The sequence below is a fragment of the Dendrobates tinctorius genome, unplaced genomic scaffold (assembly GCF_039654945.1).
Source record: "Dendrobates tinctorius isolate UK_male_01 unplaced genomic scaffold, ASM3965494v1 ptg000633l, whole genome shotgun sequence".
NCBI classification, from domain to species: domain Eukaryota; kingdom Metazoa; phylum Chordata; class Amphibia; order Anura; family Dendrobatidae; genus Dendrobates; species Dendrobates tinctorius.
Window position 1 is genome coordinate 56587 of NW_027362285.1, and position 15092 is coordinate 71678.

The following is a 15092-nucleotide window of genomic DNA, read 5'->3' on the forward strand; positions in this document are numbered from 1 at the left end:
CAGGAGGTAGTGAGGCTGATTTGATCGGTGGAGATCTGCCACCTGAGAATGAAGATTGGACCTCAGGAATCTCAGATTGGATTTAAGACAGCCGACGTCGTATTCAGTTGCTGGTGATTCCTCCTGGCTTGTCAGCTCTTGGTTTTCAGCTCTGTTCCAGTCATCTAAAGCTAAGTTTTTCTGCTAATGTTCACACTTGATTTTGTTGGTCTATTCAGTTGCTGTGTGGTCAGCCAGCCCCGGCTGGGGGCTGTGCTGAATTTCCACTCTTATTTTGCCAATTTGCTTTTTGTCCCTTACTAGTTTGGCCTCTTTTTGCTCTGTCTCAGAATATTTCAGAGTGCTGTTATAGTGGGAGAAGTCTAGTGACTTCAGGGTTAATTTTGCTATCAGAAGTGTTGGACATTATTTTTGTAGGGTTTTTTTGCAGGTTGCAGACAGTGTCTTTCTCTTTCCTTTCTAGTTAGTTTGGGTGTTTGCTCATCCTATTTTCCTGCCTGTGTTTGTGCTTTCATCTTGTTTTACCGTCAATACATGTGTGGGGGCTGTCTTTCCTTTGGGGTCTGCTCTGGGGCAGTTAGTTTTCCCCTTTTCTTGCTTTAGGCTTATTTAGTCCTCCAGCCGTGCCGAGGCGTCTAGGATCATCGTAGGTACGCTCCACGGCTGCTGCTAGTTGTGCGGTAGGATCAGGGATCTGCAATCTGCATATATACCAACCTCTCTGGTTTTCTGTGACAGCTTGTTTTGCTTTTTTCTCCTCGGTGACCCATTCATAACACTCTTTGCCTCTTGTGCCACTGTGTGGCTCCACAGGTTGCATCAATAATCTGACCCCCCAGCTAAATTTTCCCACGGATCTTCGGAGCTTGAACAACAGCAGCTGTTTCTCGTACCCAGTAGAATGAGGATTGGGCTTTGGCTCCTGACTAGCGTATTCTGGGTTCCGGGTCTTATGCCGGAATAAAGACCTGAACTCTGGGCCAAGACAAGCGTTGTCTGGATTATAGAACTAATCTGGCACCATCTGGGTTCTGCTTCCAGGGGCACTCCAACCTGCTAGTTCTCATTTACTGCTGTGTTCAAGCACACCAGCCTCAGGTTATTCCTCTACACGTCCTGACCGTCCCTTCTCTTGGCGCCAAATCGCCTCCTGTTTTGAAACGCTGAACTTTTACACCAGGAAACTTCGTCATCAAGGTCACCTGACCAGGTGATTCATCAAAACCTGTCCCTCCTGAAACTCTTCTTCGGTTGGTTCCACAGGGTCCCGTATGGAGAGTGGAAGTCAGTCCTCATGCACAAATGCTGCACAGTGCTGGGGATTATCAATGTTTATGCCACATCCTCTTACAAAGAGGCAAAGTAAACCTTCAGCCATCTGTGCCCAAAAACAAGAAGTGCCGAATTCAAGGTCACTCAGGGTACAACAGGCACAACAAGGAGCTTCAGGCATCAGACAAGAGATGCATTTGGGTCTTTCATCCATGTCATAACTGCTGTTTTCTTATGAGGCTCGAAAGCAGCAGCCACAGCTCCCTCAAGTTGATTCAGTGGATAACCTGGGCTCAGATGAGGGCAAGATGTCCTAACCGCAGATACCCACTGACTGTTTTCATCAGAAGTCCCACTCTGTCTAAATATAAATGTTTATGAAGTCCTATTCTAGGTACTGTATGTTCCAGGGTGTACTAGAGATCCTCCTAATTTTGGAAGCCCTTTGCACATAGTGCAAATGCTTTACCAGTCTAGGAGGCCCACTGGTTCCAAATGGGGGAAAAAGATTTGGAGACCATTTTCTAAGTGTATTCTAGGGTGTATTGCAATCCTGCATAGGCTTCACCAGAATCTCAGAAATCTCATCCACACAATTCCTTGTTCTTTTCGGTTTCCTTACTGAAATGGAAAACTGCTGCATTATTTGTAAAGAAGCCTGGTCAATTCCTTCAGCATTTTTGCACTATTGAAAGCAATGAGAATACAAAAAGGAGTAAAAAAAAACACTCTGACATAAGCTTAGGGGTAGAGGAGGCAGTTTTTTTCTCTTTTTAACTTTCCTCATATACCAGTCACTATATTGGAAAAGAATGGTGCATAACCTTTTTTCCATGTAAAGTCAATTTTTTCTTCGGTTTGGTGTGTTTTATTGTCAGTCCGTAAAAGTAGCATAACACTGACAGTATTCTTTTCAGGAGCGACTTGGGAAGCAGATGCATCTAGGCATCTTCCTTCTGCTGTTCCCATTCCTTTTCACTGCGGTTTCCATTAATTTCAGCAATTTTCCTGCTCCCCAGATATCCTGGAAGGGTCCGTTGTAAAAATGCTTGTTTCCCCATTAACTTCCTTTATACTTTTTACTCGAGACGATCACCACTAATAGCTTGTAACAAGCATCCAAGCAGGTTAGTGCTCACCCATCACTATTGAAGAGCCATTTTTCACTCATCGAGGAGAGAGGGGTTTTGTTTGTTGCTTTGACAAATGCCTTAGCATCCAAATGTACATAATACTAGCGCTCTTCTCGTTGCCTACAGATTACAATGTCCTACATAAAAAAAATTGCGCCCTTTCACCATAACCATGCTACCATAAAGCTTGTTACCTAAGGAAAGAAATGGTATGGTCACTTCCTGTACTAGGTTTATAGTGATGCGGATTGTCAGCGCTGATTCCACAACAATGTACCAAGTCCACCTGCCGCTCTTCTCCACAAGAATGTGAACTGGTGATGCAAGGGTTGTCCAGTTTAGAAAATCAAATAACATTTACCTGGAAAACACTAAATTTACATCGCTTGGAGCAGAAAGTGGTTAAAAAGAGCATGTCTAGCTCTAGAGAACTCTGACTTCAATGAGAACCAATTTCCTATGTGATGGCACGGCAAGGAAACTGTAGGGAAACCGGAAAATAAAGGTACAGAGAACATCAAATGATGGGCGGTCTGTAATATTGATGTTCATCTAGCAGACACTTTATAACCCTTCCCTTTAGCTCTGGAGTGACAGCGGCAGTGTTCCCTTGATTGGACTCAACAGAAGTTAGGGGTGAGGATGGGGTAATGGTTTGCCAACTACAGAGACCATTTCTGCATTAGGGAAATGCTGCGTGGCATTTTTACATTTTCTTTCCTCATTCATGCTGCTCCTAAAACACTATAAAAAAGTTACCATTTTAGCACCTCTACTGGTCTATTACCATTGCTTATATCCTTTCTGTATACTCTGCTATTGAGGAATCAATCTTTTTTTTTTTTTAAATAAAAAGTTGCATAACGATAAATTTATTTAATAACGCAGTATTCCCAAGACCACTCATATACATGTGTACATGTATATTTTCACATTCGATAACATTTATAAAACAAAACATTTATACAACAAGCTGCATAAAATAAGAAATATCAACAAAAGAACATGAAAACAAGAATTCCACAATGGATGATCTTGGTATATACATTTTGTATTTTACAGAATGGTGATCTTTTTCTCTTGCAACAAAAAGAACCCAAAACAGAGCATAGGCAAATCTTGTGTTGTCTCTGCAGGAAGGTACATTCAGAAATGCAATTGACAAGTAAACCATTGATATGAATAACACAGGAGGAAGAGGAATGAATGCATAAAAATGGCAATTTCCCCACTTTTCAAATTTCCACCAAGCTTCTTCTGATTGCTTCTTCAATGTTGGCTTCTGTGGAAAAACATTAGAAATTCAATAGTTATATATGACTCATGTTACCGTGCGTGCACCTGAATGGCTACCATAGGTGTGGTTGGGAAAAAAAAACAAAGGTTTGCTTTCTCTATTTTTAAGCAATGAAGCCTCCTTCATGTGACCATAATGTCTCCCTGTTATAATGAGTGGTAAGATGGCACCTCGTGAAGTCAACGACGAAATACTGTCTCCTAGTGGGCATATTCACTAATCTGGAACCTTGCAGGGGTGCACAACAGTATCAGCAGATGCCAACAGCGGGAGAGCTACTTCTTACTCCTGAGTCCCTGGGTGGGGAACACTGCTGGAGGGCAAAGCAGGAATGAATCCAACATGCAAGGGATCCGTGAATGACAGATGCTAAAGATGGAAGCTGATGGAAAAAGATGAAGACAAACCTTCATCCAGCTCAGCTTTGCTGATTTCCATGCCATCAGGGTCTGGAACAAAAAAAGTTTATATATTACAGTTACAAACAATGCAATATATATTTTTACAGACTCTGTTGCTCTATAAAACATCCACTACTCTTCAGTCATGTATCAGATTGTGCATCTGTATTGATAGCTACCTCCGCTATCCCAGCACCTATCATATACTGAAGAAAAGCAGGGTAACAAGTCACACTGTCAGCTATATTGGATGGTAGATTAGCGGAGACGCAGAATAAGAGATGTTGTATGTAACATTCATGACCAATAATAATGGACATTCACGCATCAGCTCTGCTGTGGTTAATATTTGCTAGTGTATGCCTACAACCTCTGGAGATAAGGTTCACCAAGGGCAATTATTCCAATACTTTTTATATTCCTTACAGAATAAGTGGAAACATCATTTTTTATATACAACTATAATGAAGACACCAATGCTGTCTTGATGGCCAAGGATTCAGAATGTGTCCCCCACTGCCGGAAAGCGGTCTTCATAATGCTTCTCCTGTAGAGAGTGAACTGGTCAGATTGTTTCCAGCGGTTAGGTGCCCCCGGGCACACTACTATTGCGTAGCATAATATTGTAAGGTGCAATGACCAGTAGTAAAAGTAAATGCCAGAAAAAAAGAGAAAAAGCACTACTGTATAGTATGCACACTTACTCATGTGTAAGTGTGCATACTATAGAGTAGTGCTCTCTCTTACACAGGAGTCCCAGGACAGGTGCCATAGAGTCATCTGCTCCCTGGTGGAGCAAGTAGGCGGCAAGAAACGGCATCACGTGAGGTCAATACCAAAAGTTCATGTCAGGGACAAAACTCAGAAAGCAAGTGGGCAAAATAAAAGCAGAGGTCAGAAAACTGGATATACAAAATAGTATAAAGAGAGCAATGGCTCAGTACTGTAACCAGGTCTAATTGAACTATATAACTGGCAGTTAGGGACGGTTTGCTGGTATTTATATAGAAAGGAACCCAGTCCATGCATCCCAAAGTTAATTACATTACCAGCTCACTGCAGCAAAACACAGGTGGACAGGAAAGTGGCAACTAATCTCAGCAATCTTACAGCTAAAATAGTATTTTCCAGCAACCAGGGCAGCGATAACAGTGGCATGTTTGAGTCATGAGTTAAAATCACTCATACAAGACAATGGGCACCTGAAAATCACAGACATCACACAGATGCGATCTAAAATACTGTTAAAAGTATGACCATTATTATTTTTTAAGTTAGGAAGAGTCTGATGCATATGTGCAAAAGGTACAGAAACAAATGATGAGATGCACTATGCTGCTTCCATTCATTCAAAACTATTCAAACGGGGGGGCGTGGCTATGCCATGAACGAGAGAGGACGCTGGCTAGGAGAGCTCCTCAATCTCCTGCTAGATCCTGGACCCCCTTTTTTTGTGGCTTGCTTGGCGCTGCCTGGACCCCCTGGACGTCGGGATCCCCCGGGTACCCCGCAGCACGACGTGAGGCGACTTTTGAGAGCGGGCGGCTGATCCTCCACGAGGCGGCGGCCATCTTGGACGCGCGGCTATGCCTCTGAGAGCTGCGGCGTCGGCCCATACTGCTGCACTGCTGCTCGGGCAGTGAATACATCAGAGGACAGACCTGAGGAGACACGCGGTGAGTGCCCTGAAAGATTGGGCCCTGCGTGTTATCTCCTCTCTATCAATTGCTCACTGCGCTGGCTGGCACCATTACTAAGGGACGCTCTGAACATCCTCCCCCATTACTGCTGTCTCTGTGGGGTCCCCCTCTCCCTCCCCTGGCCACAAGGAACTGTACTGAATAATGCTGGTTGCTGTCCTCACAATTAACGTGTCCTCCTTCTGCGGCCTGAACTCTAATTAACCATTACTAGACCTGCTGTGATCCCCATCTGTGGTGGAAGATACCTGAAACACATTTCTAACTATTTCACTGAACCGCACTGCAGATAACTATGAGTCGATTTAAGGGATCAGGAGCGGCAGAAAAACTGAAAGTTTGTCAGACCCGACCCTACTGAAAGTGCACGACCTATCAGAAGCATTTCCTCTCAAGTCCAACGCAAAAATCACCCTTCTGGGGGTGAAGAGACGGAGCAGGAGGAATTGACCCTTAAACAGGTGTCTGAGCAGTTGATGCAGGCTATTTCTCTAACCAGGACATCCCTGACAGAGAAAATTGAGGATGTTTACACTGAGGTGGGGAGACTTCGTCAGGATATGCAGGCCATGAAGGGACGCATAACGGAGGTGGAGACGAGGGTGTCCAGGGTAGAGGATACCATTACACCTATGGAGGCTAAATTAACGAAAGTGGCAGGCTCCATGAATGCTTGGAAGCAGAAGGCGGATGACTTGGAGAACAGAATGCGCCGGAATAATATCCGCATCATTGGTCTGCCTGAGCGCTCGGAAGGTCAGCATCCTGAGCAGTTTCTGGAAGATTGGTTTAAGACCTCCCTGGGAGATGAATTCTCCTCAATGTTGGCTATTGATAGAGCTCATAGGGTTCCCTACAAAATCCCTGCCTCCAGGGGCCCCGCCTCGACCTTTCCTGGCATGCCTGCTCAAGGACAGAGATACCATTCTGCGTCTTGCACGACTAAAAAGTCCTATCAAGTTCAATAATGCTGTCATCGCCATCTTTCCGGACATTTCCATGGAATTGCAGAAGCAGCGGGCAAAATTCATCGAGGTCAAGAAACGGCTCAGGGACAGGAACATTGTATACTCGATGATATATCCGGCCCGACTTCGGGTTGTTCATGAAGGTGCCTCCGTGTTTTTCACAGATCCAGCGGAGGCGACTGAATGGCTGCGGTCCCATAGGGGATCCCCTGCAAAGGAATCCTGATGTGGCGGCTGTTACTCCGGATCCTTTCAATTTAGGGTCTAATTGGAGCTCTTTCGGTGAGTATCCAGTTATCAACAATACTGGACGCTGTGTTGAGTGACGGTATCCCCTTGTTTATTTTTTGATGGGGGCGTGAGACTGTGCTCCTAAACTGTGTTCCAAATTATTATGCAAAAAGAGTTTAGGAGTGACAAGGTTAGAATTTTTTTGTTTGTCATTTAAACTCATTGATGGTGATGTGTGAGAGAGCTCTTTATATCACTGAAAGCAATTGCAGATACCTGTGCAAATTAGTTTGGCATGTGTGTCCAAATAAAGGCAAGACTACTTAAGGCTGTTCCACATTATTAACCCCTACACGACCTTTGACGCCACGTAGGCGTCATGAAAAGTTGTGCCATAACGACCCATGACGCCTATGTGGCGTCATGATTTTAAAGCCCCCCTGCGGGTCGGGTGACCTAGGTCACTGAAAGGTCACCCGACCCGCAGATACAGGGGGCTTTGTTCTTCGCCACAGGGGGTGAAACAGCCAATCAGAGCGATAGTAATATTTCATCAATGAAAATTGATGAAATATTACAATCCAGCCATGGCCGATGCTGCTGTAGCATCGGACGTGGCTGGAGACACCGATTCCACCCCCCCCCCACCGGCGATCGCCCCCCCCCCCCACGCAACTGAATGACAGCGGCGATCTGCCGCCGCTGTCATCATCTGCCCCCCTCCCATTCTCTCTGCTCCCCGCCAGATTCCGATAACCCCCTCTCACCTCCCCCGGCACCTTCTAAGTCCCCCTGTCGCTCCCGGAGTCTGGCGGGTCCGGTTCATGGGCGCCGCCATCTTAGAAAATAGCGGGCGCATGCGCAGTGCGCCCGCCCGAATCTGCCGGCTGCAGATTCCATTCTTTCATTTTGATCACTCTCACAGTGATCAAAATGAAAGTAAAAGTAAATAAACCCCCCGATTATCACCCCCATAGGTAGGCACAACTAATAAAATAAAGAAAATATTTTTATTTTTCCATTAGGGTTAGGGTTGGAATTAGGGTTAGGGTTGGAATTAGGGTTAGGGTTGGAATTAGGGTTAGGGTTGGAATTAGGGTTAGGGTTGGAATTAGGGTTAGGCTTGTGGTTAGGGATGTGTTAGGGTTAGGGCTGTGGTTAGGGGTGTGTTGGGGTTAGGGTTGGAGTTAGAATTGAGGGGTTCACACTGTTTAGGCATATCAGGGGGTCGCCAAACGCGACATGGTGCAACCATTGATTCCAGCCAATATTGCGTTCAAAAAGTCAAACGGTGCTCCCTCCCTTCCAAGCCCTGACGTGTGCCCAAACAGTGGTTTACCCCAACATATGAGGTATCAGCGTACTCAGGAAAAATTGCACAACAACTTTTGGGGACTAATTTCTCGTGTTACCCTTGGGAAAATAAAAAATTGGGGGCTAAAAAATTATTTTTGTGGAAAAAAAATGATTTTTTCATTTTCACGTCTCTGCATTATAAACTTCTGTGAAGCACTTGGGGGTTCAAGGTGCTCACCACACATCTAGATAAGTTCCTTGGGGGTCTAGTTTCCAAAATGGGGTCACTTGTGGGGGGTTTCCACAGTTTAGGTACATCAAGGGCTCTGCAAATGTAACATGATGCCCGCAGACCATTCCATCAAAGTCTGCATACCAAAACGTCACTACTTCCCTTCCGAGCCCTGACGTGTGCCCATACAGTGGTCATCCCCCACATATGGGGTATCAGTGTACTCAGGACAAACTGGACAACGACTTTTGGGGTCGAATTTCTCCTGTTACCCTTGTGAAAAAATAAATTGCGTGCTAAAATTCATTTTTTTGGAGGGAAAAAATGATTTTTTTATTTTCACGGCTCTGCATTATAAACTTCTGTGAAGCACTTGGGGGTTCAAGGTGCTCACCACACATCTAGATAAGTTCCTTGGGGGTTCTAGTTTCCAAAATGGGGTCACTTGGGGGTTTCTACTGTTTAGGCACACAGGGGCTCAGCAAATGTAACATGACGCCCGCAGACCATTCCATCAAAGTCAGCATTTCAAAATGTCACTACTTCCCTGCTGAGCTCCAACGTGTGCCCAAACAGTGGTTCCCTCCCACATATGGGGTACCAGCGTACTAGGAAAAAAAAAAAGATTTTTTATTTTCACTGCTCTGCATTATAAACTTCTGTGAATCACCTGGGGGTTCAAAGTGCTCACTATGCATCTAGATAAGTTCCTTAGGGGGTCTAGTTTCCAAAATGGGGTCATTTGTGGGGGAGCTCCAAAGTTTAGGCACACAGGGGCTCTCCAAACACGACATGGTGTCCGCTAACGATTGGAGCAAATTTTCATTTCAAAAAGTCAAATGGCGCTCATTCCCTTCTGCGCCCTGCCGTGCACCCAAACAGTGCCCCCCCCCCCCCCCCACATATGGGGTACCAACATACTCAGGACAATCTGGACAACAACTTTTTTGGTCCAATTTCTCCTGTTACCCTTGTGAAAATAAATAATAGCGTGCTAAAAAATCATTTTTGAGGAAAAAAAATGATTTTTTATTTTCACTGCTCTATGTTATAAACTTTTGTGAAGCACTTGGGGGTTCAAAGTGCTCACTACACATCTAGATAAGTTCCTTAAGGGGTCTAATTTCCAAAATGGTGTCACTTGTGGGGGAGCTCCAATGTTTAGGCACACAGGGGCTCTCCAAACGCGACATGGTGTCCGATAACGATTGGAGCTAATTTTCCATTCAAAAAGTCAAATGGCACTCCTTCCCTTCCGGGCCCTGCCGTGCACCCAAACAGTGGTTTATGACCACATATGAGGTATCGGTGTACTCAGGAGAAATTGCCCAAAAAATTTTAGGATCCATTTTATCCTGTTGCCCATGTGAAAATGAAGAAACTGAGGCTAAAAGATAATTTTTGTGAAAAAAAAGTATTTTTTTTTTTTTTAAGGATCAATTTGAGAAGCACCTGGGGGTTCAAAGTGATCACTATGCATCTAGATAAGTTCCTTGGGGAGTCTAGTTTCCAAAATGGGGTCACTTGTGGGGGAGCTCCAGTGTTTAGGCACACAGCGACTCTCCAAACGCGACATGGCAAGCGCTAAATATTCCAGCATATTTTCCATTCAAAAAGTCAAATGGCGCTCCTTCCCTTCTGAGCCCTGCCGTGCGCCCAAACAGTGGTTTAAGACCACATATGAGGTATCGGTGTACTAAGGGGAAGTGGGAAATTGCCCAACAAATTTTAGGATCCATTTTATCCTGTTGCCCATGTGAAAATGAAAAAATTGATGCTGAAAGAAAATTTTTGTTGGAAAAATTAAAATGTCCTTTTTTTCCTTCCATGTTGCTTTAGTTCCTGTGAAACACCTAAAGGGTTAATAATCTTCTTGAATGTAGTTTTGAGTAGCTTGAGGGGTGCAGTTTTTAGAATGGTGTCACTTTTGGGTATTTTCTGCCATATAGACCACTCAAAGTGACTTCAAATGTGAGGTGGTCCCTAAAAAAAATGTTTTGTAAATTTTGTTGAAAAAATGAGAAATCACTGGTCAACTTTTAACCCTTATAACTTCCTAACAAAAAAATATTTTGCTTCCAAAATTGTGCTGATGTAAAGTAGACATGTGGGAAATGTTATTTAGTAACTATTTTGTGTCACATAACTCTGGTTTAACAGAATAAAAATTCAAAATTTGAAAATTGCAAAATTTTCAAAATTTTCGCCAAATTTCTGATTTTTTCACAAATAAACGCAAAAATTATCGATCTAAATTTACCACTAACATGAAGCCCAATATGTCACGAAAAAACAATCTCAGAATCGCTAGGATGCGTTGAAGCGTTCCAGAGTTATTACCTCATAAAGGGACACTGGTCAGAATGGCAAAAAAATGGCCAGGTCATTAAAGTCAAAATAGGCTGGGTCATGAAGGGGTTAAGCAGCCTACATTTTTTGCCAAAATGGGAAAGAAAAATAATGTGTCGGCTGCTGAGAAGCAACAAATTGTGGAGTATTTAGGTCAAGGCATGATTACAATAAACATTGCCAAGACACTTCATTGTGATCATCGCACAATCAAGTAGTATGTAGCTGATTACCAGCACACACGTGTGCGTGCTGAAAAGGAAAAATTGAGGACTCTTTCCAACAGGCAATTGCGTCAGGTTAAAAGAGCAGCTGCAAAAATGCCTTGTCATAGCAGAAGACAAGTTTTTGAAGCTGCTGGTGCCTCCAACGTCCCCCACACAACAAGATGCAGGGTCCTTCAGAGGTTTGCAGCTGTGCGTAAGCCATCCTGTCGACCACCTCTATCCACTGCACACAAGCAGAAACGGCTCCAGTGGGCCAAACGATACATGAAGACTGACTTCCAAACTGTTTTGTTCACCGATGAGTGCCGTGCAACGCTCGATGGTCCAGATGGATGGAGTGGAGGATGGCTGGTTGATGGACACCCCATGAAAACACGGCTAAGGCGCCAACAAGGAGGAGGTGGAGTAAAGTTTTGGGCTGGAATCATGGGGAGAGAGATTGCCGGCCCCTTTAGGATCCCTGAAGGGGTAAAGATGAACTCCATAATCTATGTGGCGTTTCTAAAACAGCACTTCCTGCCATGGTTCAAGAGGAAGAACCGTGCTTTCCGCAGCAAGATCATTTTCATGCATGATAATGCACCGTCTCATGCTGCAAATAACACTTCTGCATCTCTGGCTGCTATGGGAAAACAAACTTATGGTGTGGCCATCATCTTCCCCTGACCTCAACCCCATTGAGAACCTCTGGACCATCATCAAAAGGAGTGTCTATGATGGCGGGAGGCAGTTCACATCTAAGCAACAGCTCTGGGAGGGTATTCTGTCCACATGCAAAACAATTGAAGCACAAACAATCCAAAAAATGGACGAGAGTTCAGAAGCTTCTTTCGAACAAGGGGTCCTATGAGCAAATATAACATCACCTAGAATAAAGTTTTGACTTGAAAACTGATTTCATTTTGTAATAAGCTGATGCTTATAATTTCACAATTGACCATTTTTTGTTCAAAAACAAAATAAAAAGGTTGAAAACTGCTGTGCATAATAATTTGGAACATGCATTTTGAGTGTTTATCATTTTAAAAAATATACTGTTTTCATATGCAGTTTGTTCAAAAACACTGCAATTATACTAGAATAGTAGATGACTGGAAAATAGCAATGACTGCAATTCATATAGGTAATTTAGAGAAAATATGAGAAAATATTTTTTGCATAATAATTTGGAACACAGTGTATATTGCAAGGTTCTTGTTTTGTTTTTTCTTTTTCAAAGGTTTTAGTTCTTACAGTTATTTAGGTAAATGCCGCAGCCGACGCCAGTTTTGTTCTCTAGGTGAGATTTCTGCATTCTGTTTGGGCACCAGTATGCAACATATCCAGATGGACGGGAATGGGTTCGGAGTTGATTTGTATGACTTGGAATGTAAGAGGCATCAAAACCCCTCGAAAGAAAATTAAAGTGTTTTCACAAATTAGACACTATCACCCTCACATTGTGGCTCTGGTTGAGACGCATCTGACTAGGGATACGGTTCAGTGGGTGCAGAAACCGTGGGTGCAATGGTTTATACATGCTTTTCACACCAGCTATTCAAGGGGAGTTTCACTGTTAATTCAGCAGGATGTTTGGTAGGAGACCAGGGAGGCACGGAAAGATCCTGAGGGACCGTTTTGTTTTTGTACATGCGCTGATCAACTCTCAGAAATATCTACAACCCCCCCCGGCCAATATGTCAATTATGCAGAAGGCATTGAGTTTCGCCCTGAATTACCCAGATGCACACGTCATTTGTATGGGAGATTTTAATTTGGTCGTGAATAGTCATCTTGATAAATTGAGACTAGGCGACGGAGTACAAAGTGGGACACCCCCCCGGTTACATCTCAGCTGTCACAATTTATGGCGGGAAGCGGGTGGCTGGATCTATGGAGAATGCGCCATCCTGAGGCGAGTGGGTATACTTGCCATTCCTCCACTAAACGCTCTCTGTCTCGCATAGACTACATCTTTGGATCCAGCAGCCTAGCGATATGGGTAGATAATGTTGAACATGGAAGTAGGGGGATTTCAGATGATAGCCCGGTTGTTCTTAAACTTAAATATGGGACATCGACCAATAGGAGAACATGGAAATTGAACCCTTTTTGGCTGAAGTTGATAACATCGCCCGATAGAACGATATATCAGTTACGTTGCTTCGTCTTGTCCCACCCTGAACCATGAAATATTAATTTTGGGATGCTCTTAAAGCTTACCTAAGGGGTTGTTTATCCTCTACGATTTCTTACATTAAACAGGTGACATCGGAGGAGGATGGCGCGACGTCTGAAAGATTCGGAGGCAGCCTATATATCTGATCAAACTAACAGCAATAGGGTGGAGTGGTTGACTGCTCAAAGGTTATATACTCAATATATTGACACAAACGAAACAAATTATTTTTTGCCCGACAATCTTATTTTGAGATGGGGAATCAGGCAAGCAAATTTTTTGCTTATTTAGTGCGACAGCATAATGCAACTAACACAATATTACAGATTCGCAATTCGGATGGTACTTTGGTTTCCTCAACTGAAGAAATACTGAAGTGCTTTTCTGATTATTATGGTTCATTATACAATTCTAAGACTGATGTTGATAGCCCGGGGTGTCTAAATTATCTGTCAGATATAGTTTCCTACACTGAGTCCTTCCCAGCGGGCCTTTATGGATGCTGAGTTTACTCTACTTTAGAGGAGGTGGAGGAGGCCATAAAAGATATGGCCTCTGGGAAGGCCCCTGGCCCGGATGGATTTCCTGTCGAACTATATAGAAAATGCCAGGAGATACTGGCGCCCCTTTTGTTGACGGTGTTTCGTGGGATTTGGGAGGGGGGATGCATGCCGGAATCCTTTTATGTGGCTAATATAATAGTTCTTAAAAAGGAGGGGAAGGACCCTTTAGATTGTAGATCTTATCGGCCCATATATGTGGATAAGATTTTTACAAAAATTTTGGCCAAAAGGTTGAACTCAGTCATATTAGATCTCATACACTCTGACCAGACTGGTTTTATGCCTGGTAAGAGCACCTCCATCAATATTAGACAAGTCCAGTCAGTGGTCCAATATAGTTCTCTGGTACCAAATAATGAATGAGCATTGGCATCGCTTGATGCAGCCAAGGCCTTTGACTCTCTTGAATGGCCTTTTCTCCGTGCATGTCTGCAGAGGTATGGATTCGGTGATAGATTCCAAAAATGGGTCAGTGTTTTATACATGAAGCCTAAGGCCCGGGTCATCGTAAATAATTCCATATCTGAGCCATTTTCATTGCATAGAGGAACTCGTCAGGGGTGTCCCCTTTCCCCGGCCCTTTTAGCTCTTGCTATTGAGGCACTGGCAATTCGTATAAGATCTTCTCCTGGTATTGCTGGTATAGGAATAGTGGGTCGGACAGACACCATAGGCCTTTATGCTGACGATATGGTGATATTTATGGACAAAGCGGAGGAAACACTGACAGGAGTGATCACTACTATAAATAAATTCAGTAAATGTTCTGGCCTATATATAAATTGGGAGAAATCTGCCTTGATGCCTCTTTCAAATGCTCCAATGCCACGACTTGAGACTCTCTCCTTACTGCCCATTGTAACAAGTTTTAAATATCTGGGTGTCCATATTTCTCAGGGTAGTAAATTTGATTTGCAACTTAATATACATCCATTGCTGGAGACGGTCAAAGGTAAATTCGCAATCTGGGGTAAACTTCCACTGTCTGTAGCCGGACGTATTAATTTAATTAAAATATTACTCCCCAAGCTTAGCTATTTTCTCCAACATAGTGCTGTGGTGGTGCTCAGATCCTTTTTCGCTAATCTGAATTCCCAGATCACATCCTTTATATGGGGGAAAACCAGGCCTAAAACTTAAACTATCCACTCTACAGAGACCCAAGAGGGGAGGGGGGCAGCGCTACCCGATTTCTTCCTGTATTATCTGGCTGGACAGGCCAAAGCCATAAGTACATGGATGCCTGGAGGTCACCTCCCTAATTC

General features: G+C 43.7%; 1 protein-coding gene across 4 annotated transcripts in view; it reads right to left on the reverse strand.

Moving 5' to 3' along the window:
• Positions 1-3266: 3266 nt before the first annotated feature.
• Positions 3267-15092, reverse strand: part of LOC141079193 (E3 SUMO-protein ligase ZNF451-like) — a 104651-nt gene continuing 92825 nt past the window's right edge. For 3 of the 4 annotated variants that reach the window (XM_073565285.1, XM_073565284.1, XM_073565283.1), the window contains 2 exons: positions 4110-4151; positions 3267-3687 (listed from right to left, as the gene is read on the reverse strand). In XM_073565285.1, the coding sequence (XP_073421386.1) occupies positions 3641-3687; positions 4110-4151 (89 nt within the window). In that variant the 3' untranslated portion in view covers positions 3267-3640. Of the gene's footprint in view, positions 3688-3988; positions 4152-15092 lie in introns of all 4 variants that reach the window. The other variant, XR_012228204.1, reaches the window with a different exon arrangement.